The sequence below is a fragment of the Salvelinus alpinus genome, chromosome 7, assembly GCF_045679555.1.
Source record: "Salvelinus alpinus chromosome 7, SLU_Salpinus.1, whole genome shotgun sequence".
Taxonomy (NCBI): Eukaryota; Metazoa; Chordata; class Actinopteri; order Salmoniformes; family Salmonidae; genus Salvelinus; species Salvelinus alpinus.
Window position 1 is genome coordinate 30932335 of NC_092092.1, and position 27137 is coordinate 30959471.

Below are 27137 nucleotides of genomic sequence, written 5' to 3' on the forward strand. Positions count from 1 at the left end.
TGTAGATAGATGGAAGACGCGCCGCCGGGTGCCGCCGGCGTTGCGACGCATTGATTTGTCTGTGTGCTGCTGTGCCTGTTTAATAATGCAATAGCACCAACTGCTGTAGCGTCCATTTACATATGTCACAGTGCTGAGAGGGGATAGATGACCCTCGTTCTCACATCATGGGTTTTAATATTTGTTATAGGAAGATGGAATGTGTCATCAGAGTATATGGCCGGTGGGCGCGTATGTGCGTATTTTATTTCTATAAAAAAGAGCTTGACCGTTGACGTCAGAGTTTGGTTTCTGGAGAGAGAGACTGTTTGCAGACAAAGTGAAGTCACAGACGTGAGGGCAGGGTTTGGTTTCTGGAGAGAGAGACTGTTTGCAGACAAAGTGAAGTCAAAGACGTGAGGGTTTGCTGAATATATTAATGTATTTAATGTTCTTGAAAATCATCAGACAAAAAAACACACACACACGCACACGCACACACATGCACTGTGATCTCCATTTTAATTACATTGTGCCATAGCTGTAAAACCAAAACACTTTCCATTCACTTTTGTAGTTAATCCACACACAGTGCTGACACCCCAATCACACCTTTGAACTTCAGGCTTGGCCCCACACTGTCAGTGCCCAGATAGAGAAAGCACTGAGACCTCCATAGAGAAATAGAGAGAGCCAGTACTGCAGAGCTCCCCATAGAGAAAGAGTAGACAGAGAGAAGTTCTGCTGAGCTAAGAGCCCCTGCACTGCACTGGGCCCTAATTAAGAAGGAAGAAGGACCAGTTCAATGATCCCGCTGTAATCGGGGGACCAATTAGTTGTGTTAGAGAGAGACACACACACACACACACACACACACACACACACACACACACACACACACACACACACACACACACACACACACACACACACACACACACACACACACACACACACACACACACACACACACACACACACACCACAGCAAGCATATTGGTTCCTTGAAAGTTGTGGAAACTTTTATATTTTTTGGTTTCACATTGGTTGTGGGAACAAAGTCATACCAGTAAAATTGATTCTTTTTTTTACGTTCTGAGAACAGAAGTGAACATTTTGCCTGTTCTGGGAACACTTATTTTTAGGTGGCAGGGAGGTTCAGAGAACGTGTTAGTCTGGTTCCTTGAAAGTTTTCCTAGGAGGTTTTATAAAGGCTCTGAGAATGGAAATGATGTTCTGTTGAGGTTTTTGAATAACTTCCTTCACTGAATGTTTCAATACGACTTAATACCACTGCTAGATTATTCCAAGCACAGATAGGAACCATGAAAATTAATTTCCTTAGGCATTAATCATGCAAACACATTTATTTTTTATTGTGACACGGCATCATTGGGATTCAAACCTATAATCTTCTGTTCTCTATCCATGGAATTAGTCCACCGCGCCACCAGGATGGAGCTAGCATGCCATGTTTTTGTACGCATATAAAGCTGTTCATTTGAGTATATTCAAACAGACCCCATTTCAAAGGAAACAAGCACTCATTAAGATCAGGTGTGGCCAATTAATGGGCGCGGCCAACACACCTGAACACACTTAGGATAAAGAGGGTTTTGTTGATGCTGAGAACGGAATATATATGTTTTTAAATAACATTCTTACTAAAGTTTTCTTGTGGTTTTTATGGAGAGTTTTCTCATCATTCTAAGAAAGGAATGTTTTGTTTTTAATAACATTATTAGAATGTTCTCTGAATGTTAATTACCCACGAACAGGACCAAGCCTGGAATGCTGAGGAGTGTCTGTGCCTCGATCTAGGTTTGGCTAAATTTAACATGGTGGTGTTAGCCTTAGCAATCTCACTAGAATAAAGACCTCCTCCATTCCTTTCGTTATTGAAAGAGATTGTGATGTCTCACATCTCAAAATAGGGCTACTTAATGTTAGATCCCTCACTTCCAAGGCAGTTATAGTCAATGAACTAATCACTGATCATAATCTTGATGTGATTGGTCTGACTGAAACATGGCTTAAGCCTGATGAATTTACTGTGCTAAATGAGGCCTCTCCTCCTGGTTACACTAGTGACCATATCCCCCGCGCATCCCGCAAAGGCGGAGGTGTTGCTAACATTTACGATAGCATATTTCAATTTACACAAAAGAAATGGTAGCGTTTTGCCTTTTGAGCTTCTAGTCATGAAATCTATGTAGCCTACTCAATCACTTTTTATAGCTACTGTTTACAGGCCTCCTGGGCCGTATACAGTGTTCCTCACTGAGTTCCCTGAATTCCTATCAGACCAGATAATATTCAAATCTTTGGTGACTTTAATATTCACATGGAAAGTCCACAGACCCACTCCAAAAGGCATTCAGAGCCATCATGGACTCAGTGGGTTTTGTCCAACATGTCTCCGGACCTACTCACTGCCACAGTCATACTCTGGACCTAGTTTTGTCCAGTGGAATAAATATTGTGGATCTTAACGTTTTTCCTCATAATCCTGGACTATCGGACCACCATTTTATTACGTCTGCAATCGCAACAAATAATCTGCTCAGACCCCAACCAAGGATCATCAAAAGCTGTGCTATAAATTCTCGGACAACCCAAAGATCCCTAAATGCTCTTCCAGACTCCCTCCACCTACCCAAGGACGTCAGAGTACAAAAATCGGTTAACCACCTAACTGAGGAACTAAATTTAACCTTGCCTAATACCCTAGATGCAGTCGCACCCCTAAAAACAAAAAACATTTGACTTAAGAAACTCGCTCCCTGGTATACAGAAAATACCCGAGCCCTGAAGTAAGCTTCCAGAAAATTGGAACGGTAATGGAACGGAAGAACCCTCACTGCTGCTCGATCATCCTATTTTTCCAACTTAATTGAGGAGAAAAAGAACAATCCAACATTTATTTTCGATACTGTCGCAAAGCTAACTAAAAAGCAGCATTCCCCAGGCGAGGATGCCTTTCACTTCAGCAGTGATAAAGTCATGAACCTCTTTGACGAGAAGGTCATGATAATTAGAAAGCAAATTACGGATCCTCTTTAAATCTGCGTATTTCTCCAAAGCTCAGTTGTCCTGAGTCTGCACAACACTGCCAGGACCTAGGATCAAGGGAGACACTCAAGTTTAATACTATTGTCACGCCCTGACCTTAGAGATCCTTTTTATGTCTCTATTTTGGTTTGATCAGGGCGTGAGTTGGGGTGGGCATTCTATGTCTTGCATTCTATGTTCATTTTTCTATGCTTTCTACTTCTTTGTGTTTGGCCGTGTGTGGTTCTCAATCAGAGGCAGCTGTCTATCGTTGTCTCTGATTGAGAACCATACTTAGGTAGCCTTTTTCCACCTGTGTGTTGTGGGTAGTTGTTTTCTGTTTTGTGTATTGCACCTTGCAGAATTGTTCGTTTGTTTTTTGTTTTTTGGTTCATGTGTTCGTATTTATTAAAAGTAATATGGACACATACCACGGCGCGCTTTGGTCCTCACCTTCTTCCCAGGACGATCGTTACAGAACTACCCACCACCAAAGGACCAAGCAGCGTGGTAGGAGGGAGCAGCAGTGGTTGGAGAGTTGGACATGGGAGGAAATCCTGGATGGCAAGGGACCCTGGGCACAGACGGGAGAGTATCGCCGTCCTAAAGAGGAGCTGGAGGCAGCTAAGGCGGAGCGGCGACGCTACGAGGAGTTGGCTCGAGGAGGCGTGCACGAGAGGCAGCCCAAGAATTGTTTTTGGGGGGGCACACGGGGAGATTGGCGGAGTCAGGTCATAGACCTGAGCCAACTCCTCGTGTTTGCCGTGGGGAGAGAGTGACCGGGCAGGCACCGTGTTATGCGGTGACGCGCACGGTGTCCCCAGTGCGCACTCATAGCCCGGTGCGCTACATCGCAGCTCCTCGCATCGGCCGGGCTAGAGTGGGCATCGAGCCAGGATGGATGGTGCCAGCTCAGCGCATCTGGCCTCCAGTACGTCTCCTCGGCCCGGGTTATCCTGCGCCAGCCCTACGCACGGTGTCCCCGTTTCGCCAGCACAGCCCAGTGCGGCCTGTTCCAGCTCCCCGCACTTGCCGGGCTACAGGGGGTATCCAGCCAGGACGAGTTGTGCTAGCTCTGCGCTCGAGACCGCCAGTGCGCCTCCACGGCCCAGTGTATCCGGTGCCTCGGCCAAGGAAGAGGCCTCCTGCATGTCTCCCCAACCCGGTGAGTCCTGTGCCTGTGCTAAGCCCTAACCCTCCCGCATGTCTCCCCAGCCTGGTGAGTCCTGTGCCTTCTCCCAGAGCCAGGCCTCCTGTGTGTCTCCCCACTACAGTAATGATCCATGGCAGGAAGCCTCCAGTGGTGATCCATGGCACGAAGCCTCCAGTGGTGATCCATGGCACGAAGCCTCCAGTGATGATCCATGGCACGACACCTCCAGTAGTGATCCATGGCACGAAGCCTCCAGTGGTGATCCATGGCACGAAGCCTCCAGTGGTGATACATGGCAAGAAGCCTCCAGTGGTGATACATGGCAAGAAGCCTCCAGTGGTGATCCATGGCACGAAGCCTCCAGTGGTGATACATGGCAAGAAGCCTCCAGTGGTGATACATGGCAAGAAGCCTCCAGGGGTGAGACATGGCACGGAGCTGCCAGAGTCTCCCTCCTGTCCGGAGCTGCCAGAGTCTCCCTCCTGTCCGGAGCTGCCAGAGTCTCCCTCCTGTACTCTGGGTAGTAAGATATCCCTCTAGTGGTGTGGGGGCTGTGCTTTGGCAAAGTGGGTGGGGTTATATCCTGCCTGTTTGCCCCCGTCCCAGGGAATCATCAGACAGGACCACAGTGTCTCCTGACCCCAGTATTTATGCTGCAATAGTTTATGTGTTGGGGGGCTAGGTTCAGTCTGTTATATCTGGAGTATTTTTCCTGTCTTATCCGGTGTCCTGTGTGAATTTAAGTATGCTCCCTCTAATTCTCTCTCTTTCTCTCGGAGGACCTAAGCCCTAGGACCATGCCTCAGGACTACCTGGCCTGATGACGCCTTGCTGTCCCAGTCCACCTGGTCGTGCTACTGCTCCAGTTTCAACTGTTCTGCCTGCGGCTATGGAACCCTGCCCTGTTCACCGGATGTGCTACCTTGTCCCGTACCTGCTGTTTTGGACTCTCTCTACCGCACCTGCTGTTTCTAACTCTGAATGATCGGCTATGAAAAGCCAACTGACATTTACTCCTGAGGTGCTGACCTGTTGCACCCTCTACAACCACTGTGATTATTATTATCTGACCCTGCTGGTCATCTATGAATGTTTGAACATCTTGGCCATGTACTGTTATAATCTCTACCCGGCACAGCCAGAAGAGGACTGGCCACCCCTCAGAGCCTGGTTCCTCTCTAGGCTTCTTCCTGAGCCTTGCGAGGGTTAACACGTTTAAATGTTTTACTCACCTCGGCTGCAGTGAAGGAGAGCCCGCAGGTTTTGGTAGGGGGCCGTGTCAGTGGCACTGTATTGTCCTCAAAGCGGGCAAAAAAGTTGTTTAGCCTGTCTGGGAGCAAGACATCCTGGTCCTCGACGGGGCTGGTTTTCTTTTTGTAATCCGTGATAGACTGTAGACCCTGCCACATACCTCTTGTGTCTGAGCTGTTGAATTTCGACTCGATTTTGTCTCTGTACTGAGACTTAGCCTGTTTGATTGCCTTGCGGAGAGAATAGCTACACTGTTTGTATTCGGTCATGCTTCCGGTCACCTTGCCCTGGTTAAAAGCAGTGGTTCGCGCTTTCAGTTTCACGCGAATGCTGCCGTCAATCCACGGTTTCTGGTTTGGGAATGTTTTTATCGTTGCTGTGGGTACGACATCGTCAATGCACTTCCTAATGAACTCGCTCACCGAATCAGCATATTCGTCAATATTGTTGTTGGACGCGATGCGGAACATATTCCAATCCGCGTGATCGAAGCAGTCTTGAAGCGTGGATTCAGATTGGTCGGACCAGCGTTGAACAGACCTGAGCGCGGGAGCTTGTTGTTTGAGTTTTTGTTTGTAGGCTGGAATCAACAAAATGGAGTCGTGGTCAGCTTTTCCGAAAGGGGGGCGGGGGAGGGCCTTATAAGCGTCGCGGAAATTAGTATAACAATGGTCTAGTGTTTTTCCAGCCCTGGTAGCACAATCGATATGCTGATAGAATTTAGGGAGTTTTGTTTTTAGATTAGCCTTGTTAAAATCCCCAGCTACGATGAATGCAGCCTCAGGGTGTGTGGTTTCCAGTTTACAAAGAGTCAGATAAAGTTCGTTCAGGGCCATCGATGTGTCTGCTTGGGGGGGAATGTATACGGCTGTGATTATGATTGACGAGAATTCCCTTGGTAGATAATGCGGTCGACATTTGATTGTGAGGAGTTCTAGATCAGGTGAACAGAACGACTTGAGTTCTTGTGTGTTGTTATGATGATCACACCACTTCTCGTTAATCATAAGGCATACCCCCCCGCCCCTCTTCTTACCGGAAAGATGTTTGTTTCTGTCGGCGCGATGCATGAAGAAACCAGCTGGCTGCACCGACTCCGTTAGCGTCCCTTGAGTTAGCCATGTTTCCGTGAAGCAGAGCACGTTGCAATCCCTGATGTCTCTCTGGAATGCTACCCGTGCTCGGATTTCATCAACCTTATTGTCAAGAGACTGGACATTGGCGAGTAGTATGCTAGGGAGTGGAGCGCGATGTGCCCGTCTCCGAAGCCTGACCACGAGACCGCCACGTTTTCCCCTTTTTCGGCGTCGCACAGGGTCGCCGGCTGGGATCAGATCCATTGTATTGTGTGGAAGGCAAAACACTGGATCCGTTTCGGGAAAGTCATATTCCTGGTAGGAACGATGATGAGTTGACGTTAATCGTATATTCAGTAGTTCCTCCCGACTGTATGTAATGAAACCTAAGATTACCCGGGGTACCGATGTAAGAAATAAAACGTAAAAAAACAAAATACTGCATATTTTCCAAGGAACACGAAGCGAGGCAGCCATCTCTTTTCGGCGCCGGAAGTCCATGAGGAAACCTGTAGGAAACTTTTTTGCTGAAATACTGAAATTACCACAGAAGAACGTTGTTTTTTATTTGAGAACATTCCCAATGTCAAACCAGGTGGAGAATGTTCCTACAACTACCAAAATGTAAATGAAATGTAACCAAGCAATATTTTTATGAATGTAGCTGGCTTGGGGTTAGGTAAAAGGCCCAGTGTAGTCAAAAACATGACTTTTCTGTGTTTTAAATATATTTCCAAACTGTGAGGTTGGAATAATACTGTGAAATTGTGAACATGTTGATAATGCCCTTTTATTGTAAGAGCTGTTTGAAAAGACCGCCTGAAATTTCTGCCTGTTTTAGTGGGAGTTTTGGCCTGCCTGGTGACATTAATAGACCAATAAGAAAGAGAGATCCAAACCTCTCTGTCAGTAACAGCCAGTTTCCAGTTTTCCTCTCTCCACTCCCAGACAGTCCTAGCAAAACCCTTGCTTGAGAAATTGCTCTTGCTAAGAAGCATTTATTTTAAAAAAAATTGGTACTTACTGTATGGTAATTACCATTACCATACAGTAAGGTACTTAATTGTTACCCAGAAATGTTTTGATTTTGAGATAAAAATGGCTGCATTGGCCCCTTTAAAGGAGGGACGGGCAAAATATTGTTGGATTTGAGTAATTTTAAAGACGCCTGCCTATTAGCTGTATCAGTTATTGGTTCTGTCAGCTGAATGTGATAAGGAGAGAAGGAGATAAGCACGGGGACTGGGCATATAATTACACTGTATATTGATTATTCCTGATTGAGAGGTTAACCAGGTCTCCAATCTAAATGGCTAAAATAGGTATTTTGTCTGTCTGCATCTTGATGACGCAGCTGTGCACTTTGTCTGTTGCCAGTCATGACTGGCAGTCATGTTTTCAGCATTCCAAACAAAATGAGATGATTAACCCAGATTTATGCCGGCTTGTGTGGTTCCGTGAGGTATTTGACATCATCTCTCTTCCTGTAGGCACATATTGCATCATAGTAATATTAATCAGTATTTTCACACCTGATACAGCCTGGGATACAGCACATGTGAGCCTGCATATTAACATCCAGATGGCCCAACACTGACTCACTATCCTGACATAACTTATCCTATCACACAAATCATGACATCCAGGAATGTGGTGGTGATAAAACGGTGGGTAACGTCAGTGGAGATAAGTGGTAAGTTAACCTTAACACTAATGCTAACCGCACTAATATGGCACAATTGGTGCATAAACACCTAGTAATGTATAGCCCACCAAGAAATATCTTAGCATGACTCTCCTTCAAACTGGATGCGGCAATCTGAGCACATTGTTAAAGCTCAGGACTTAAGAATCCTTCTAAACTTCCCATTAATGTTAATGACATTCTGTGAGAACACTCCAACCCTCAGTAATGAGGACACGCCAACCCTCAGTAATGAGAACACTCCAACCCTCAGTAATGAGAACACGCCAACCCTCAGTAATGAGAACACTCCAACCCTCAGTAATGAGAACACTCCAACCCTCAGTAATGAGAACACGCCAACCCTCAGTAATGAGAACACTCCAACCCTCAGTAATGAGAACACTCCAACCCTCAGTAATCAGTGATCCCTTTGAAAAGAGAAAAACAGAAAACAAACAAGGTCATCAGTGAGCAGAGGGTGAGCAGCTGTGTATCTATCCCCTATCCCCTCTCCCTCCTCCCACCCAACCCAGAGATGGGTTCCCTCACATCCCCTCCAGGGCCCCTCGGGGTGCAGCAGAGTTGGCGTACGCAAACTGTTCTCCTCTCCTCCCAATACAAGAGACCGTTCGGAAACACAGTCATGCAACAACTTCCACATTCTCAGGCAATTTGAACCCTTTCACGTATGAATTTTAGTTTTGGGATGATTTTGGTTATCATAAGGGTATCATAATTGCCTGACTGTCTGATTATACAATTTCACTTAATATGAGTGAAAATGATAGGATGACATTTGGTGTAATTGCTCAACCCCTGCCTGATCTTTTCGTTCTAAATAATATGCAATGACATTTTCACAGATGCATCTTCCATTTATATTTCAGTATTTGAATAAACACGTGTGTATGTACATGCGCCTGTGCGAGAGGGTGTCAGACAAGGGGTCTCTCTATCCTATTGGCTTTGTTGACATCGAAACACTGCCAACACATCTACCCTGCCCTTCTCACCCCCTCTCCTCCCTCTCTTTTCCACCTCGCCGCGCCATGGGGCTGAGAGCCACTGTGGACTTGGCATTTAACAACTGACAAAGAGTGTTAACATTTAATCGCTAAATGTTAACTGCCAGCTTGACTCAGTGCGGCGGGCGGGGAGACTTTATTTTAACAATGGATGGAACTTCTTTACCGTTCTGCCTTCCGCTCATCCCAACAGTGGAAACAGCTTATTTCTGACCCAATTGTGGCACTAGCGATAATGGTTAGGAAGTTATATCTAATGCTGCTGCCTCCAAATTTAGACCTATAGAACTAATTTTAGACTCAGTGTGCTTAAGTCTCTGGGTGTTAGACTTAAGTACAGCCAGACTTTTATAGACTATAGGCTAATCATTTAGAACCTGACCTAGATTAACTGGCGGAAGACTATGCCAGCTGATGGGATAATTAAGTCAGTGGGGCAAACGTATTTTGTTTATAAGAGGTAGTCATAAACAGTAGCCTACATGATATAGAAAGTCCAGTAATATTAGCCTGTTCTAGAATGCCAGTAAGACATGACAGAATAACAGTAAGAAGTGGGTGGTGTCATGTAAAAATCTTCCCAGCGTGAAATAGTTCCCAATCGTTCTGATTGTGTTGTGATTGTGACGTCATGTTGTAAAACTTCTCCCAGCGGGAAAATGTTCCCAGTTCAATAATTGCACGTGCGTCTCTTTATGTGGATGGCTGAGCTTGTGCGGATGTCTCTCTCACACCCTCCCGTAGTGCCGAAGTCTTTGTAATCGCAAAAGACCTCTCCTCACATCAACCCTCGGGACATTGACGCGTGAGTCTGGGTGTTTATATGCTGACCTCACGCCTCAACAAGCTTCAATACTCCTGGCCACCATTGATTGGCAGATGTGTGAAGCAAATGTGCGTGCCCACAGAACAGTTTTTCAAGGTCGAGGAAGGGTGTGAGAGAAACATCCGGGCTGCGTTTCAAACTCATGAAAGATACACCCTCGTCCACATACCCTCATTCCCTTGGGGGAATCGCCGCGGCCATATTTGTCGTCGGTCCAAATGATTAGCCAAGCAAGGGAAGTTTGCAGCGTAAGCCCCTCAGCCCTCGTTTTTAATGGAGTTTGCGAGTGTACAATTATGTTCGCTCCGGGGCCTGAAACACCACATAATTCGATTCGTGATGATTGTACATGCGCTAAGAAAAGTCTGCCAAAACTTAAAACCTCAACGTCAATATAGAGTCAACATACAAGTGTAAGTAAAAAACAAATGTAAATAAGTTAGAAATGGTGCTACTAATGCACAAACACGTCTCGTAAAAGTAATGATGCTTTTGTTTGGTTAGCTTTGGAAATTGTAGAAATAAAACATTTTCCTTCTTCAGAAGTTCCAGCTAGGCAGGCTGATGTTATTTAGCTAATTAATTTTCTAGCTATCATACAGTAGGCGTATATTTAAGCAATAAGGCCCGAGGGGGTGTGGTATATAGCCAGTATACCACAGCTAAGGACTGTTCTTATGCATGACGCAACGCGGAGTACCTGGATATAGCCCTTAGCCGTGGTATATTGGCCATATACCACAACCCCCTAAGGTACCTTATTGCTTTTATAAACAGGCTACAAATGTAATTAAAGCAGTAAAAATAAATTTTGTCATACCCGTGGAATACGGTCTGATATCCCACGGCTGTCAGCCAATCAGCATTCAGGGCTCGAACCACCCAGTTTATAACAATAATTATATATTTAATGTAAGTAGACATTCAATCATAATTAACAATAGCGCATATAAAGCACCCACAAGCTACCTGTTGCTGAAAACACAATCATCGCAGGATGAACGAGTGACGAATTTCCGGGCAAGGGCGGTCCATTTAAAAATCATTCCTTCCTCCCTCGCCTCTTGCCCAGCAAGTGTATACCCATCATACGTCATGATAGGTCATCAGAAGTGTCCACTTAATTTAAGGGCTGAGGGAAGAGGGTGTGTCTGTTAAGTGTTTGGAATGCAGCCCAGCATGAGCTCAGCCATCCACATATAGAGATGCGTGCGCAATTATTGAACTAGTAAAATGTTCACGCAGGGAGAAATTTTATCATCTACCAGAGTGACCCTATGTTGTCACATTATAAGACATTTTTTTTATCTTGGATTCTAGACCTCCGAGGCCAGAGTTTCGCTGACATTTACAGAGACCTTGAGAGACTTTACAGTCACTCTAGACAACGCAGAAGATATTGATGTTCACCACCATGTCTTGGCCTCCTCAAATCACGTGGGACCAAGAAGAATAGACAATATGTCAGGATTCAGTAAATGGAAAAAAATACCTCATCCTCATATTTTCACACCCCAACTGTTCCGTTGGAACTATACTGATCAAAAAATATAAACGCAACATGTGTACGATTTTACTGAGTTGCAGTTCATATCATTGAATGTGTTAGACCCTAATTGATGGATTTCACATGACTGGGCAGGGGCGCAGCATAGGCCCACCCACTTGGGAGTCAGGCCCAGCTAATAAGAAGGAGTTTATCCCCACAAAAAGGGCTTTTGACAGAAATAGTCCTTGGTTTCATCAGCTGTCTGGGTGACTGTTCTGGTGGACATTCCTGCAGTCAGCATGCCAATTGCACGCTCCCTCAAAACTTGATATCTGTGGCATTGTGTTGTGTGACAAAAGGGCACATTTTAGAGTAGCTTTTTATTGTCCCCAGCACAAGGTCCACCTGTGTAATGATCATGCTGTTTAATCAGCTTCTTGATATGCCACACCTGTCAGGTGGATGGATTATCTTGGCAAAGGAGAAATGCTCACTAACAGGGATGTAAACAAATTTGTACACAAAATTTGAGAGAAATAAGCTTTTTGTGCGTATGGAACATTTCTGGGATCTTTTATTTCAGCTCATGAAACAAGGACCAACACTTTACATGTTGCATTTATATTTTTGTTCAGTATAATAAAGTAATATCTCTCTCTGTGTAAATAATTTTTTACATACCAGCTCCCTCGTAGTCCTTCAGACTGTTGGTTGTGAGGACAGGAGAAGGGTCGTAGTGTCGCTAGCAAGGATAAGCACAGATTTATCTGATGTCTTCTTTAAGTAATAAGAAGTAACATCATTCAAAGCTGCCTTTATCCGTACCTCTAGAGACCTCCTCTTGGTATGTGGAGGACTGAAAGAGTCCAGGAGCATAGCACATACAAACAAACATACATACATACATATATGGTATAGTACAGTAGCTAGGACCTGGGTATAAATAGTATTTTTATCCATTCAAACACTTAAGCTGCGCTTGGTTTAGTGGAACCAATTAGATAGTCCCGAAAGTGCCAACAATACCAATCCAGTCCGCTGGGTGAGCTAAACCAAGCACACTTCATGTATTTGAGAGAAAACACTGTTTTGACCCAGGCCTGATGGTACAGTAGGTTAGGAAAAGACACACAGTATGGGACAGCTTGGGCGTATTAAGGCACAACACGATGGAATAGAAAACCACTTTACTTGTCAGGTCAACTGCAATGAAAATCATCAAGAGATTTTCTCATTTCCATTTCCACTAAGATCATCTTTTAGCCTACTAATAGTACTTAAAAAATATATTTTTACGCAATAGCTCATCTTTTGATTGCCACTTTGTGGTCAGGGGTCACTGAAAGTACCACTATGGGCTAGTTGTGCTTGAGATCTTCTCTCTGGTTGATAGACCTTGCAAATCCACTGTGGGTGAATTTAATTAAGGAATTTGCTTTTTCAAAAGTTTCACAATATGTTTGAGATATTTCAATAAGACAAGATAAACTCCTAATCTTTGCAATTGACTCGACACTGATCTAGATGGTCGGCAGCGAATGTACACAAACAGACGTCACACATGATCCACCACACACAGTGACAGGAGCTAGAGGTCAAAGGTTAAAGGTCAGATAGAGGTCAAGGAGAGACACAGAACACTCAAGGTAAAAGTCACCCCTCACCACAGATATAGGATCAGATTACCTTAGCCCCAATCCTAGCCTAACTATTAGGACGTTGATATAAGCTCTGACCGTGTATCAGTGGTTAGGAGCAACCTTTACCTACTCCACACACAACAGCCATTCCTACCATGGTGGCTCTGGGAGCGGACGGGCCAATGCTTTTCACCTAGAATACAGAAGGAACCAGGCACAGTAAGTAGTGGAGAGGACAGAGAGTTTACAACATGTCAATATGTGGAGAGCCAGATAGAGCAACAAAAAACAACAGCTGAAATATCAGAACATATTATATATTTTCTTTCAAATGTCACATTTGCCAATCAAATAAAGACATGATATTGTACAGATCATATGATCACATAAGTAGAAATTAATGCGGGGCATTTGATCAGCCCTTACTAAAGGTTATGCCACACACTCCACGTAAAATACAGCTAACACCGGACTGAACACTACGCTACTAGATGAGGTAAAAGGAGGTAAAGATTGAAGGTTATATGAGTATAAACAAGATTAAATGTGAGGCAGAATGAAGGTTGGATGAATTACGAGAGAAGAAGGGCTGCAGGTTAAAAGGATGGCAAAGAAGGTACAGATCCAATACTAGAGGAGTAGAAAGGGGGGAGATGAAATGGAGGGATGAAAGAGACGAGAAGATGTGTAAGTCAGCTGTGTTCTGTACACCATGTTACCACCGAGGCGTGTGCACACACACACACACACACCCACCCACGCATGCACGCACACACGCATGCATGCACACACATTGTTAGGTGTGAGGGTCCAGCCATGCGAAACTTTTATCCATCATTATAGATGAACCATCAGCTCCTCATACAGGCTGCCTCCCACACAGCAACAGATACTGATATACAGAAGAAAAAAAAAATGAAAAATTGTTTACAACCTTATTCTAAAATGTAATAAATAGTTTTTTTCCCCCTCATCAATCTACACAAAAAAAACATAATGACAAAGCAAAAACAGGTTTTTAGAAATGTTTGCTAATTTATAAAAAATTATAAACTGAAATATCACATTTACATAAGTATTCAGACCCTTTACTCAGTCCTTTGTTGAAACATCTTTGCAGGCAATTACAGCCTCGAATCTTGTGGGGTATGACGGTACAAGCTTGGCACACCTGTATTTTGGGAGTTTCTCCCATTATTCTCTGCAGATCCTCTCAAGCTGTGTAAGGTTGGATGGGGAGCGTTGCTGCACAGCTATTTTCAGGTCTCTCCAGAGATGTTTGATCGGGTTTAAGTCCAGGCTCTGGCCGGGCCACTCAAGGATATTCAGAGACTTGTCCCGAAGCCACTCCTGCATTGTCTTGGGGCTGTGTGCTTAGGGTGGTTGTCCTGTTGGAAGGTGAACCTTCGCCACAGTCTGAGGTCCTGAGCGCTCTGGAGCAGGTTTTCATCAAGGATCTCTCTGTACTTTGCTTCGTTCATCTTCGCCTCGATCCTGCCGGTCCCTGCCGCTGATAAACACCCCTGCAGCATGATGCTGCAACCACCATGCTTCACTGTAGGGATGGTGCCAGGTTTTCTCCAGACGTGACACTTGGCATTCAGGCCAAAGTGTTATATCTTGGTTTCATCAGACCAGTTTTGGCAAACTCCAAGCGGGCTGTCATGTGCCTTTTACTGAGGAGTGGCTTCCGTCTGACCACTCTACCAAGGCCTGATTGGTGGAATGCTGCAGAGATAGTTGTCCTTCTGGAAGGTTCTCCCATCTCCACAGAGGAACTCTGGAGCTCTGTCACAGTGACCATCGGGTTCTTGGTTACCTCCCTGACCAAGGCCCTTCTCTGATTGCTCAGTTTGGCCGGGCGGCCAGCTCTAGGAAGAGTCTTGGTGGATCCAAACTTCTTCCGTTTAAGAATGATGAAGGCCATTGTGTTCTTGGGACCTTCAATGCTGTAGAAATTTTTTGGTAACCTTCCCCAGATCTGTGCCTCGAAACAATTCTGTCTCGGAGCTCTACGGACAATTCCTTTGACTTCATGGCTTGATTTTTGCTCTGACATGCACTATCAACTGTGGGACCTTATATAGACAGGCGTGTGCCTTTCCAAATCATGTCCAATCTATCAACTGTGGGACCTTATATAGACAGGCGTGTGCCTTTCCAAATCATGTCCAATCAATTGAATTTACCACAGGTGGACTCCAGTCAAGTTTTAGAAACAGCTCAAGGACGATCAAATGGAAACAGGATGCACCTGAGCTCAATTTCGAGTCTCATAGCAAAGGGTCTGAATACTTATGTAAATAAGGTATTTCTGTTTTTTTGTCTTTATACATTTGCAAAAATGTGTGATTATGGGGTATTATGTGTAGATCGCTGAGGATATTTTTTATTTCATCAATTATAGAATAAGGCTGTAACGTAAGAAAATGTGGAAAAAGTCAAGGGGTCTGAATAGTTTCCGAATGCACTGTAGGCCTACGCTCCCCACCTCTAAATGCCTAGCAACACACACACAAACAATCACTGATTTGTTATGTAGCCTATGGTATGAATACGTTACAACCCAACACAGCCCTGACCTCACTATGACCAGATACAGCCCAGAACAGGTCAGCTAGTGTGTTGGTGTGCATACATGTGTGTTGAGGTGGGAAGGTACATTAATAATACAGACATACAGACGCTTTAAGTGACTTGAAGCCTTGACCTAAAGATCTAATGGAACGCTATGGCCCGATGTCTAACACACTGAAATCAGTTTGAACTGTGGAAAGCCATAGAGAGATACAGATATCCAGCATGGTAACCAAATGGTACCCTATTCCCTTTTGTGCACTACTTTTCACCAGAACCTTATTGGTATGGATTTACATGTAAGACATTGGTTGCGTCCCAAATAGCACTTTATTCTCTATGTAGTGACCTGGTCAAAAGTAGTGCACTACATACAGTAGGTAATACATTTGGGTTGCAGATTTTGACTTACAGTGGGGAGAACAAGTATTTTATACACTGCCGATTTTGCAGGTTTTCCTACTTACAAAGCATGTAGAGGTCTGTAATTTTTATCATAGGTACACTTCAACTGTGAGAGACGGAATCTAAAACAAAAATCCAGAAAACCACATTGTATGATTTTTAAGTAATTAATTAGCATTTTATTGCATGACATAAGTATTTGATCACCTACCAACCAGTAAGAATTCCGGCTCTCACAGACCTGTTAGTTTTTCTTTAAGAAGCCCTCCTGTTCTCCACTCATTACCTGTATTAACTGCACCTGTTTGAACTCGTTACCTGTATAAAAGACACCTGTCCACACACTCAATCAAACAGACTCCAACCTCTCCACAATGGCCAAGACCAGAGAGCTGTGTAAGGACATCAGGGATAAAATTGTAGACCTGCACAAGGCTGGGATGGGCTACAGGACAATAGGCAAGCAGCTTGGTGAGAAGGCAACAACTGTTGGCGCAATTATTAGAAAATGGAAGAAGTTCAAGATGACGGTCAATCACCCTCGGTCTGGGGCTCCATGCAAGATCTCACCTCGTGGGGCATCAATGATCATGAGGAAGGTGAGGGATCAGCCCAGAACTACACGGCAGGACCTGGTCAATGACCTGAAGAGAGCTGGGACCACAGTCTCAAAGAAAACCATTAGTAACACACTACGCCGTCATGGATTAAAATCCTGCAGCGCACGCAAGGTCCCCCTGCTCAAGCCAGCGCATGTCCAGGCCCGTCTGAAGTTTGCCAATGACCATCTGGATGATCCAGAGGAGGAATGGGAGAAGGTCATGTGGTCTGATGAGACAAAAATAGAGCTTTTTGGTCTAAACTCCACTCGCCGTGTTTCGAGGTAGAAGAAGGATGAGTACAACCCCAAGAACATCATCCAAATCGTGAAGCATGGAGGTGGAAACATCATTCTTTGGGGATGCTTTTCTGCAAAGGGGACAGGACGGCTGCACCGTATTGAGGGGAGGATGGATGGGGCCATGTATCGCGAGATCTTGGCCAACAACCTCCTTCCCTCAGTAAGAGCATTGAAGATGGGTCGTGGCTGGGTCTTCCAGCATGACAACGACCCGAAACACACAGCCAGGGCAACTAAGGAGTGGCTCCGTAAGAAGCATCTCAAGGTCCTGGAGTGGCCTAGCCAGTCTCCAGACCTGAACCCAATAGAAAATCTTTGGAGGGAGCTGAAAGTCCGTATGGCCCAGCGACAGCCCCGAAACCTGAAGGATCTGGAGAAGGTCTGTATGGAGGAGTGGGCCAAAATCCCTGCTGCAGTGTGTGCAAACCTGGTCAAGAACTACAGGAAACGTATGATCTCTGTAATTGCAAACAAAGGTTTCTGTACCAAATATTAAGTTCTGCTTTTCTGATGTATCAAATACTTATGTCATGCAATAAAATGCAAATTAATTACTTGAAAATCATACAATGTGATTTTCTGGATTTTTGTTTTAGATTCCGTCTCTCACGGTTGAAGTGTGCCTATGATACAAATTACAGACCTCTACATGCTTTGTAAGTAGGAAAACCTGCAAAATCGGCAGTGTATCAAATACTTGTTCTCCCCACTGTATATGTACTTCCATATCTATATTTACTACATTAGAGACATTCTGTTCAATACTAAATGGATTGTATTGATTATTCCATGTCTATTCGTGGCTAACTTCTGTTCATTGACAGTTTAGAAGAATGATGCCCCCTCAGGTTACATTGTTTAACAATCTGTATCCTTTGTTTCACCTATATCTACTACTGGCAGGTAGGGAGAGATGATGTCATTCACAAGTCAATGGTCAACGGGTTCATTCCGATTGGCAGCTTTGGCTGACTATTTAGTCTTGGGTTTTTGGGCGTATGTACACTTCAGTACAGGGAGTCTATAGCTGCACCACAACGAACCAAACAAACCCACTGGGGGGAAAAAACTGTTTGCAGGGGCGTCATGCACCCCAGAGATCTGAGGGGACAAAAAGTATGTGAGGATGGCTGTGGGGTGGTCCGGAGGGAGGCTAGGCCCCCCCGACCGTAAGTTGGGAGAATTTAGCATTTTTCAAACACGTGAAACAGCTTTTTCCTTCAATCTAGAGCCATAATCATTATGCTTAATTCTATGAACTCTTTTGAGCTGGCTGTATCCTGGTGGTTGTTTATTTAAAGTAACTAAATATGCTTCTCTGCTTCTGCTAAAATCTTGGTTAAAGATTGAAAGGAATGTGAGATTTATTCAGTTCATTTAGTAATTACTTGCTTTTCTAAAGTCTACCAAACTTGCCAGCAGGCATGCCAGCTAAGATAGTTAGACAAGCTAGATACTCTAACTTCCTTGATACCCTGAAATGGCTTCTTGGTAGCTAGTTATGAGGGAGGGACATTGGGAACAAAAAAAACAAAACAGAAAATGTAAACAGGACAAATCTGAGGGGGCACATACTTCTGTTCCCCCTTAGGGCATGAGGCCTCTGACTGGTTGAATCAACATGGTTTCAACATAATTTCAATAAAGCAATTCAATGTGATGATGTTGAATCAACATGGAAAACTGATTGGATTTGCAAATAGTCATCAACGTAAGGGAGACATTTAGAATGATTTATATTTTTAATTCACACTAGTTGACAACTCGACCAAATGTAAATCAAAGCTAGACGCTGAAATGACGCCTGTGCCAATGGGACTGCAGTGTATGCTATTGTGACTAAAGCAACAGAGATGTCACCGCCCTGAGGGAGACCCTCAAATGGCCAACCTAGCCTGTCTACCGTCAGCGAGAGCCAATGTTTGCTAAGATTTTCATTTAGATTTGTGCTCAGGGTAAATACTTCTACAATGGCCCTGGTGTGTTACTCCAGCCTGCCTCCGCAGCAACATCCCTATAAGTCTGGTTGAATCAATGAGCTGGAGTTAGCCTGCCTGGAGGTCATTTCAAGAACAAACGTGTGGCTTTTTGCAAAACACACACAGATAAAGGACGATTGGAGAGCTAGAATAACATTAAAATGCTTCTCTCCCTCCACTTCGCTTCTCCCTTTCCCTTCTATCTTTCCTCCTCCCTTCCCAACCTTACTATTTTCATTCCTCTCATGTCTCTCTCTTTTCTTCCTTTCTCTCCTCTACCTCTCTCTCCTCCCCTCTCTCTTTCATTTATCACTCTTCAAAGTTCACTCAGTTTGTTCTGTGTGAGCAACACTCGAGAGTCATTCAGCATATAGCATAATCAATTGGCATGGTGTTTCTTCTCTCCATCTCTCTCTATCTCTCTCGCTCTCTCTCTGGTATAACAGAAAGCAGGCTGGGACTGGGTGTGATATCATGTACTGCATGTGTGAGTGAGTGTTTGTGTTTCTGCTTCCCTGCTGAGTGTGTTGGGCTGTTATCTCTCCCTCTGATATCTCATTACATTACGTAACAAATCTGCCTGATAGCTAGCATTATCATCATCCTACAGCACCAGAAGCCATGCTAGATGATTACATTCTTAATAGCATCATATGTCTTTGATAAAAAACACCACATATGCAGGTGTGTTGGTAGGACTCATATCACACCTGGGATTTGAGTCTCCTGTGGCACAGGTGAAAGAACGCATTGAACCAATACAGAAGAACAGCAGTAGAAACGGATGTATTTGGATGGGCTTGAAGGTTTCAGTGAAAGTGATTAAGCAAAAGATTTAGCTGCTTGGAGCTCCCATAAAGAACAAATACCAGCCACTGATCCCTACTGTGTAGTTTATGCAAATCATACAAAGATACAGTCGATTTACAGAGGTTTAGAAGTGTGGTGCTAAATATGCATGTTAAACTGGTACAGTGGTTTGGGGTCAGTCAGGCATCAAAGCGGATTGTGTTGGTGATAATTAACAACAGCACAGAGCAAATGTGTTGTCAGAGTTTACCAGTCTGCTCTAAAACAAGCTTTCTTCATTAACTCCATCTAGTAGCAATCCCCCAAGCACAAATAGAAGACAGAGAGAGAGAGAGAGAGAGAGAGAGACAGCGAGAGAGTCATGCTCAACATGAGCTCCTGATATATTTGATTTTTTAGGTTTTTAGAATGAGATAAACACTCTAATCGAAGAAGAATTCCAGACAAGAAGTGATGAACAACAACTCTATACATTCAGAATAGAAAAAAAAGTAACTTTGCGCCTCAAGTTAAGAAGTCTTGAGTCTAGCTAGCTAGCTACACAACAAAGACCCAGCCAGCAGACTAACAAGCTAGCCATAAGAAACGAGCTAGAACAAACCTAACAAGGTCAGTTAATACAACTACATCAAACGACCAAACTGAGTGAGTAAACCAAAAAGGAGCACGGACTAACTGTAAACATATCTTCAGTCTTTTGTGTGAGGATTTTCACTATATTTGCTGATTTTTGAAAGTAGCGCGAACAGCAGACGAACAAATCGGTTGCCATGGCAACGGGGCAGCAGAACAGCGCAGCAGTAGCGGTAGTAGCAGAGCGCACAGACACCATGTCCCCACTCCACCTCAGCGCAGAATCCATTCTCTACCCAAAAAAGGCCAAAAATGACACAATGAGGAAAGCTTTCAAACAGAAACTACTAGAGGAGAGGCCAGAAACCCTTTTTGCAGACCTCTACAAAAACGGTGACGTGAGTAATCTCATCTTCCTCACTGACCAGCCAAATGCATGGCGCTCAGCAGTCTGCTCTCACTACCCATGCATAAAGAAAGAGGGAATCTGTAATGGGTGGAAGCTGAAAATCAAAGAGACAGACGACCCTGACAGCACCATGATAACAATCAACCTCTACAAGACTGGGACTGTCATGGTGCAAGGTAACATCAGGCTGTTTGAAACAGACTTTCAGACCATTAAGGAGAGAGCGGAGAGAGAGAAGGACACCACCAGTGACATGCCCTCCCACAAGACAAACTCCCCCAGCACCACCCTCACCCTTACCCTCCCCACCCAACAAGGCACATCCAGCACCTCTCTTCCCACCATAGTGGAGGACACGCCCCAAGAGGAGAGCGACCCCCTCAGTGCAGAGCAGGCTCAGGCCCTCCTCACCACCATGGCTGCCATGAGGGATGAGTTCACCAAACTGGAGGGGGAGGTGGTCCTGCTCAGGGAGAGCGTGAGCAAACAGCAACCAGACAACCACACCTTAGAGGAGCTCCTAACCAAGGTGAGGACAGAGCAGGACAGCAGCTTTGCAACACAGCTGAAAGAGGTTCAGCAAGAGAGAGACGGACTCAAGAGAGAGCTGGCTGATCTAACAAAGGAGGTGAGAGAGCTCCAAAAAGACAGGCAGAGCAGCAATAAGGAGCTGACCGCACTAAGAGAGGAGCTGCAGGAGAGAAAGAGAGCAGAGGACAGGCTGCAGGAGCAGATAGATCACCACCCTATGACCTGCCCTCACACAGCAGAGGAGCCCAGCTCAACCAGCCAGACTTCCCCAGCCCTGGCTGCTGCACCCCTCCTCCCCAACCCACAGAACAGCCTCCCACTGACAGTGGCACCCACACAGACCAGCCACACCCCAGCTCCAACACCCACCAGCCCCCCCTCTGCCCCCCCCAGTCCAGAAGAAACACTGGCTGACATCGTCCTGTTAATGGACTCAAATGGGAAGTATGTTCAGGAGAAGAAACTTTTCCCTAGACACAAAACGAGAAAGGTGTGGTGCCCAACAACGCAAAGTGCCATGGAGCTGCTTGATAAGAACCATCTCGGGTCGCCAAGCCACATAATCATACATACCGGAAGCAACGACCTGCGTGCTCAGCAGGAGAGGGTGGCGACTTCACTACGGGGAGTGATTGAGAAGGCCTCCGCAATCTTCCCCAACTCAAGAATCATAGTGTCAACCCTTCTACAGAGGAGGGACTTCCACCCTGCCACAATCCAAAGAATAAACGCCAGCCTATCCCGGGACTGTGCCCTGCGACCCAATGTACACCTGGCCCACCATCCCACCCTCGATCTGGACTGTCTCTATGACCATGTTCACCTGTACAGGGAGACAGTCCCCATCCTTGCCAAGACTCTCAAGGACGTCGCTTTAAACCGCAGCCCGAACTCTCCACCCAGGAACAGCGGAGCAATCTCCACCCCGCCGAGATCACCGAGACAACATCCCGGACCAGCCACGACCACAGCACCACCAACCTCAATGCCCACCACAGCCAGCGCAGCACAGACCACCCCAGCCCAGCTTCAGAGCCACCCAGATGAGGCCTACCACCCCCCTCCTCCCCACCGCAGACCCACACCTGGAGGAGCCACAGCCCAGCAGGCAGAGCTACGCACAGGCTGTGAGAGGAGCAACTGGCCCAGCCCCCACCAACCAAATGAGTGACATTAAACAAATGCTGAGTCTACTATGCTCACATGTGATGGGCCGAGGGTCATGGTAAGATGAGCACAAGAACTCCACCATTCTCACACTACATCCACCCAAGTGGCATGACACAAATTCTATCTAAATGATAAACAAATCACATTTGCAAAATAAGAGTTTACTTTAATTGAAAAATCCTATTTTAATGGTTCTTCTTGGATTATGAGTGTTTGTCTCATTTTGAAAGGTAAAGAAAAGAGAAAAAAAAAAGTTATGAAGTCTTTTTACGTTGCATGTTGGAATATACAAGGATTGAAGTCCTCTGCTTTTGGGCTAAAGAGCAGAAACCCAGACTTCCTGAAAGAAATTGATGATGTTGATATTTTAGTACTACAGGAAACATGGTGCAGAGGTGATGTTTCCACTGGCTGTCCACTAGGTTATAGGGAGATAATCATACCATCCACTAAATTAAAAGGAATCAAACAGGGCAGAGACTCAGGGGGAATGCTAATATGGTATAAATCTGAACTAATTAATTCAATCGAATTGATCAAAACAGGAGAATTCTTTATCTGGTTAAAAATCAACAAGGAAGCTATCTTGACAGATAAAAATGTCTTCCTCTGTGCCACATACATTCCCCCCTCAGAGTCACCCTACTTCAACGAAGAGAGCTTCTCCATTCTAGAGGGAGAGATTAGTCACTTTCAGGCCCAAGGCAACGTACTGGTCTGTGGAGACCTGAATGCTAGAATAGCAGAAGAACAAGACACTATTAACAGTCATGGGGATAAACACCTACCAGGAAGCAATAACCTTTCCCTCCCCACATACCCCCACAGAAACAACTATGACAAAGTGAAAAACAAAAATGGATTACAGCTCCTGAGGCTCTGTCGAACACTGGGTCTGTACATAGTCAATGGCAGGCTGAGAGGAGACTCTTTTGGTAGGTACACCTACAGCTCATCCCTTGGCAGCAGCACTGTAGACTACTTCCTCACCGACCTAAACCCAGAGTCTCTCAGAGCCTTCACAGTCAGCCCACTAACACCTCTCTCAGACCACAGTAAAATCACAGTGTATCTGAGAAGAGCAGAACCCAACCATGAAGCATCATGGCCCAATAAATTACATGGTACTAAACAAGCCTATAGATGGAGTGCAAACAGTACAGACATCTACCAAAAAGCAATTAGTAGCCAAAAAATACAATCTCTCCTGGACAACTTTTTAGCCTTAACATTCTCCTTCAGCAATGAAGGTGTAAATTTGGCCGTTAGGAACATAAACTTTATATTTTACAAATTAGCCTCCTTGGCTAATCTAAAGAAGCATAAGAGCAAACCAAAAATAACAGATAATGAAAAATGGTTTGATAATGATTGCAAAAATCTAAGAAAGTCATTGAGAAATATATCTAATCAAAAACACAGAGAACCAGACAACAAAAATATACGCCTTCAATATGGGGAAACACTGAAGCAATACAAACGCACCCTAAGAACAAAAAAGGAACAGCACATTAGAAATCAGCTGGATGGAATTGAGGAATCCATAGAATCAAACCACTTCTGGGAGAATTGGAATAAATTAAACAAACCTCATCATGAGGAGTTGGCTATCCAAAATGGGGATATGTGGAGAAATCACTTTGCAAACCTCTACAGCAATATAACAAAGAGCCCAGAACAAAAAGATATACAAGATAAATTACAAATCCTTGAATTAGCAGTCAAAGACTATCAGAATCCTGTGGATACCCAAATTACAGAAGAAGAATTATTGGAAAAAATATGCAATCTCCAACCCAAAAAGGCCTGTGGTGCTGATGGGATTTTAAATGAAATGATCAAATATACAGACCACAAATTCAAATTGGCTATACTCAAACTCTTCAACATTATCCTCACTGCAGGTATTTTCCCCGATATTTGGAACCAGGGATTGATCACACCAATCTATAAAAATTGAGACAAATTTGACCCAAATAATTACAGAGGAATATGCGTTAACAGCAACTTGGGGAAAATTCTCTGCAGTATTATAAATAGCAGACTACATCATTTCCTTGACGAACACAACGTCCTGAGCAGAAGCCAGATTGGATTTCTAAAAAATTATCGTACAACAGACCACATTTACACCCTCCACACTCTAATTGATAAACAAGTTAACCAAAACAAAGGCAAAATCTACTCGTGTTTTGTAGATTTCAAGAAAGCATTTGATTCAATTTGGCACAAAGGTCTTTTTTATAAACTAATAGAAAGTGGTATTGGAGGGAAAACATATGATTTTATTAAATCAATGTACACTAAAAACAAATGTGCGGTTAAAATTGGCAACAAGCAAACAGACTTCTTCTCTCAGGGGCGGGGAGTGAAACAGGGCTGCCCAATAAGTCCAACATTATTTAACATCTACATTAATGAATTGGCAAAAACATTAGAAGAATCGGCAGCACCTGGTATCACCCTACACAACACTGAAATCAAGTGTCTGCTGTACGCAGATGACCTGGTGCTGCTGTCTCCCACTAAAGAGGGGTTACAGCAACACCTAGATCATCTTCACAGGTTCTGTCAGACTTGGGCTCTGACCGTTAACCTAAAAAAAACAAATATAATGATATTCCAAAAAAGGTCCGGAAATAAGGATGACAAATATAAATTCTATTTGGACACAGTTCTATTAGAACACATCAAAAACTACACATATCTAGGACTAAATATCAGCAACACAGGTAGCTTTCACATGGCTGTGAATGAGCTGAGAGACAAAGCAAGAAGAGCATTCTATGCCATTAAAAGGAACATCAAAATTGAAATTCCAATTAGAATCTGGCTCAAAATTTTTCAATCAGTTATAGAACCAATTGCTCTATATGGCAGTGAAGTATGGGGTCCGCTGTCTAATAATGAATTTACTAAATGGGACAAACATCCAATTGAAGTATTGCATGCAGAGTTTTGCAAGACTGTATTGCAAGTACAAAGAAAAACTCCAAATAACGCATGTAGGGCAGAATTGGGCCAATATCCCCTCCTCATTCGAATAGAAAAAAGAGCCATCAAATTTTACAACCATCTAAAAACAAGTGACCCTAAAACATTCCATCACACAGCTCTACAATGTCAAGAGATGAAACCAGAGAAGAGTCCCCTCAGCCAGCTGGTTCTGAGGCTCAGTTCACCAACCCAAACCAACCCCATAGAGCCTCGGGACAGCCCTCAGAAAATCTGGCCCAACCAAATCATCACAAAACAAAAAGAAAAATATATAACCTATTGGAAAGACACCACAAAAAATCAAAGTAAACTTCAATGCTATTTGGCTCTAAACAGACAGTACATGGTGGCAGACTATCTGACCACTGTGACTGATAGAAAACTGAGGAAAACATTGACTAGGTACAGACTCAGTGAGCACAGTCTGGCTATAGAGACCGGTCGTCACAGACAAACCTGGCTGCCCAGGGAGGACAGGCTGTGCTCACTCTGCTCCAGGGGAGAGGTAGAGACAGAAGTGCATTTCCTACTACACTGTGACAAATACTCAGACCTAAGAGCATATTTCTTTCCCAAAATTATAATTCAATACAAAGAATTTGAAACTATAAAAGATGAAGAAAAATTCAAATATTTATTGGGTGAAAAGCCAAAATGTGCAGTTTTGGCAGCCAAATATGTGTCCTCCTGCCACAGCCTGAGGGACAGCCAGTGAAAAATGCAAAGTAACGTTGATAATATTTCCCATTTAGCTTAGTTTTGTTTTGTCTTTCGTACCAGGTCATGTGTCTTCTCAGTCATGTTGACACTGGTCTACTACTGTTGCTTTAATGTATTGTTGTTCTGATTAATATTGTTGTTGTAGCTGTTATTAATGGTAATCCCATGTCCACTACTACTATTATTATTGCTGTTAATCCCACCATTTATTTATATATAAATATATATATATTTTGTGTATATATATACATATATATTTTATTTAAATTTTTCGATATGTATACTTTGACAATGTAAGTAATAATAACTTGCCATGTCAATAAAGTCAATTGAATTGAATTGAATTGAGAGAGAGAGAGAGAGAGAGAGAGAGAGAGATATAGAGAGAGTAGGGAGAGAGAGAAGGGAGAGAGAGAGAGAGAGAGAGAAAATATATAAAGGTAAGTAGAGAGGGAGAGCGAGATTCGATAAAAATGTATGTTGGGTGATCAAAGTGAAAAATGCTGTTTTAATTCCTGGAATCATATCGTCCTGCCGACAAGCTCATTACAGAGAAACACTGCTGCAGGAGAGAGATGGGGAGGGAGAGCGAGAAATAGAGACAAGTAGAGCGCAAGAGAAAAACAAGCCACTGAAACCCACAGATGAGGCCGACAATACAGATGCTGTAAAATGGAAGGACTATAATGCTCTCTCAAATGGCAGGACTATAATGCTCTCTCAAATGGAAGGACTATAATGCTCTCTCAAGCATCAATCTGTGGGAAGACTCTCTTTGGCCAGTTGAGGAAGTTTCATCTGAGGGGCTTTGACCTCTGATCCGTTCAGATATACAGTACAAACATCTCTGTACAGTTTACAGTACATACAGTTTTAACGTACCCAGCC

At 44.1% G+C, this 27137-nt stretch overlaps 1 protein-coding gene across 5 annotated transcripts in view; it reads right to left on the minus strand.

The window, feature by feature from the left end:
- LOC139580789 (protein shisa-6-like) overlaps positions 1 to 27137 on the minus strand; it is a 72933-nt gene that overhangs the window by 9765 nt on the left and 36031 nt on the right. For 3 of the 5 annotated variants that reach the window (XM_071409799.1, XM_071409797.1, XM_071409796.1), the window contains exon 5: positions 13332 to 13370. The exons of the other annotated variants lie outside the window; for them this stretch is intronic. In XM_071409799.1, the coding sequence (XP_071265900.1) occupies positions 13332 to 13370 (39 nt within the window). The remainder of the gene's footprint in view (positions 1 to 13331; positions 13371 to 27137) is intronic. 5 annotated transcript variants of the gene reach the window in all.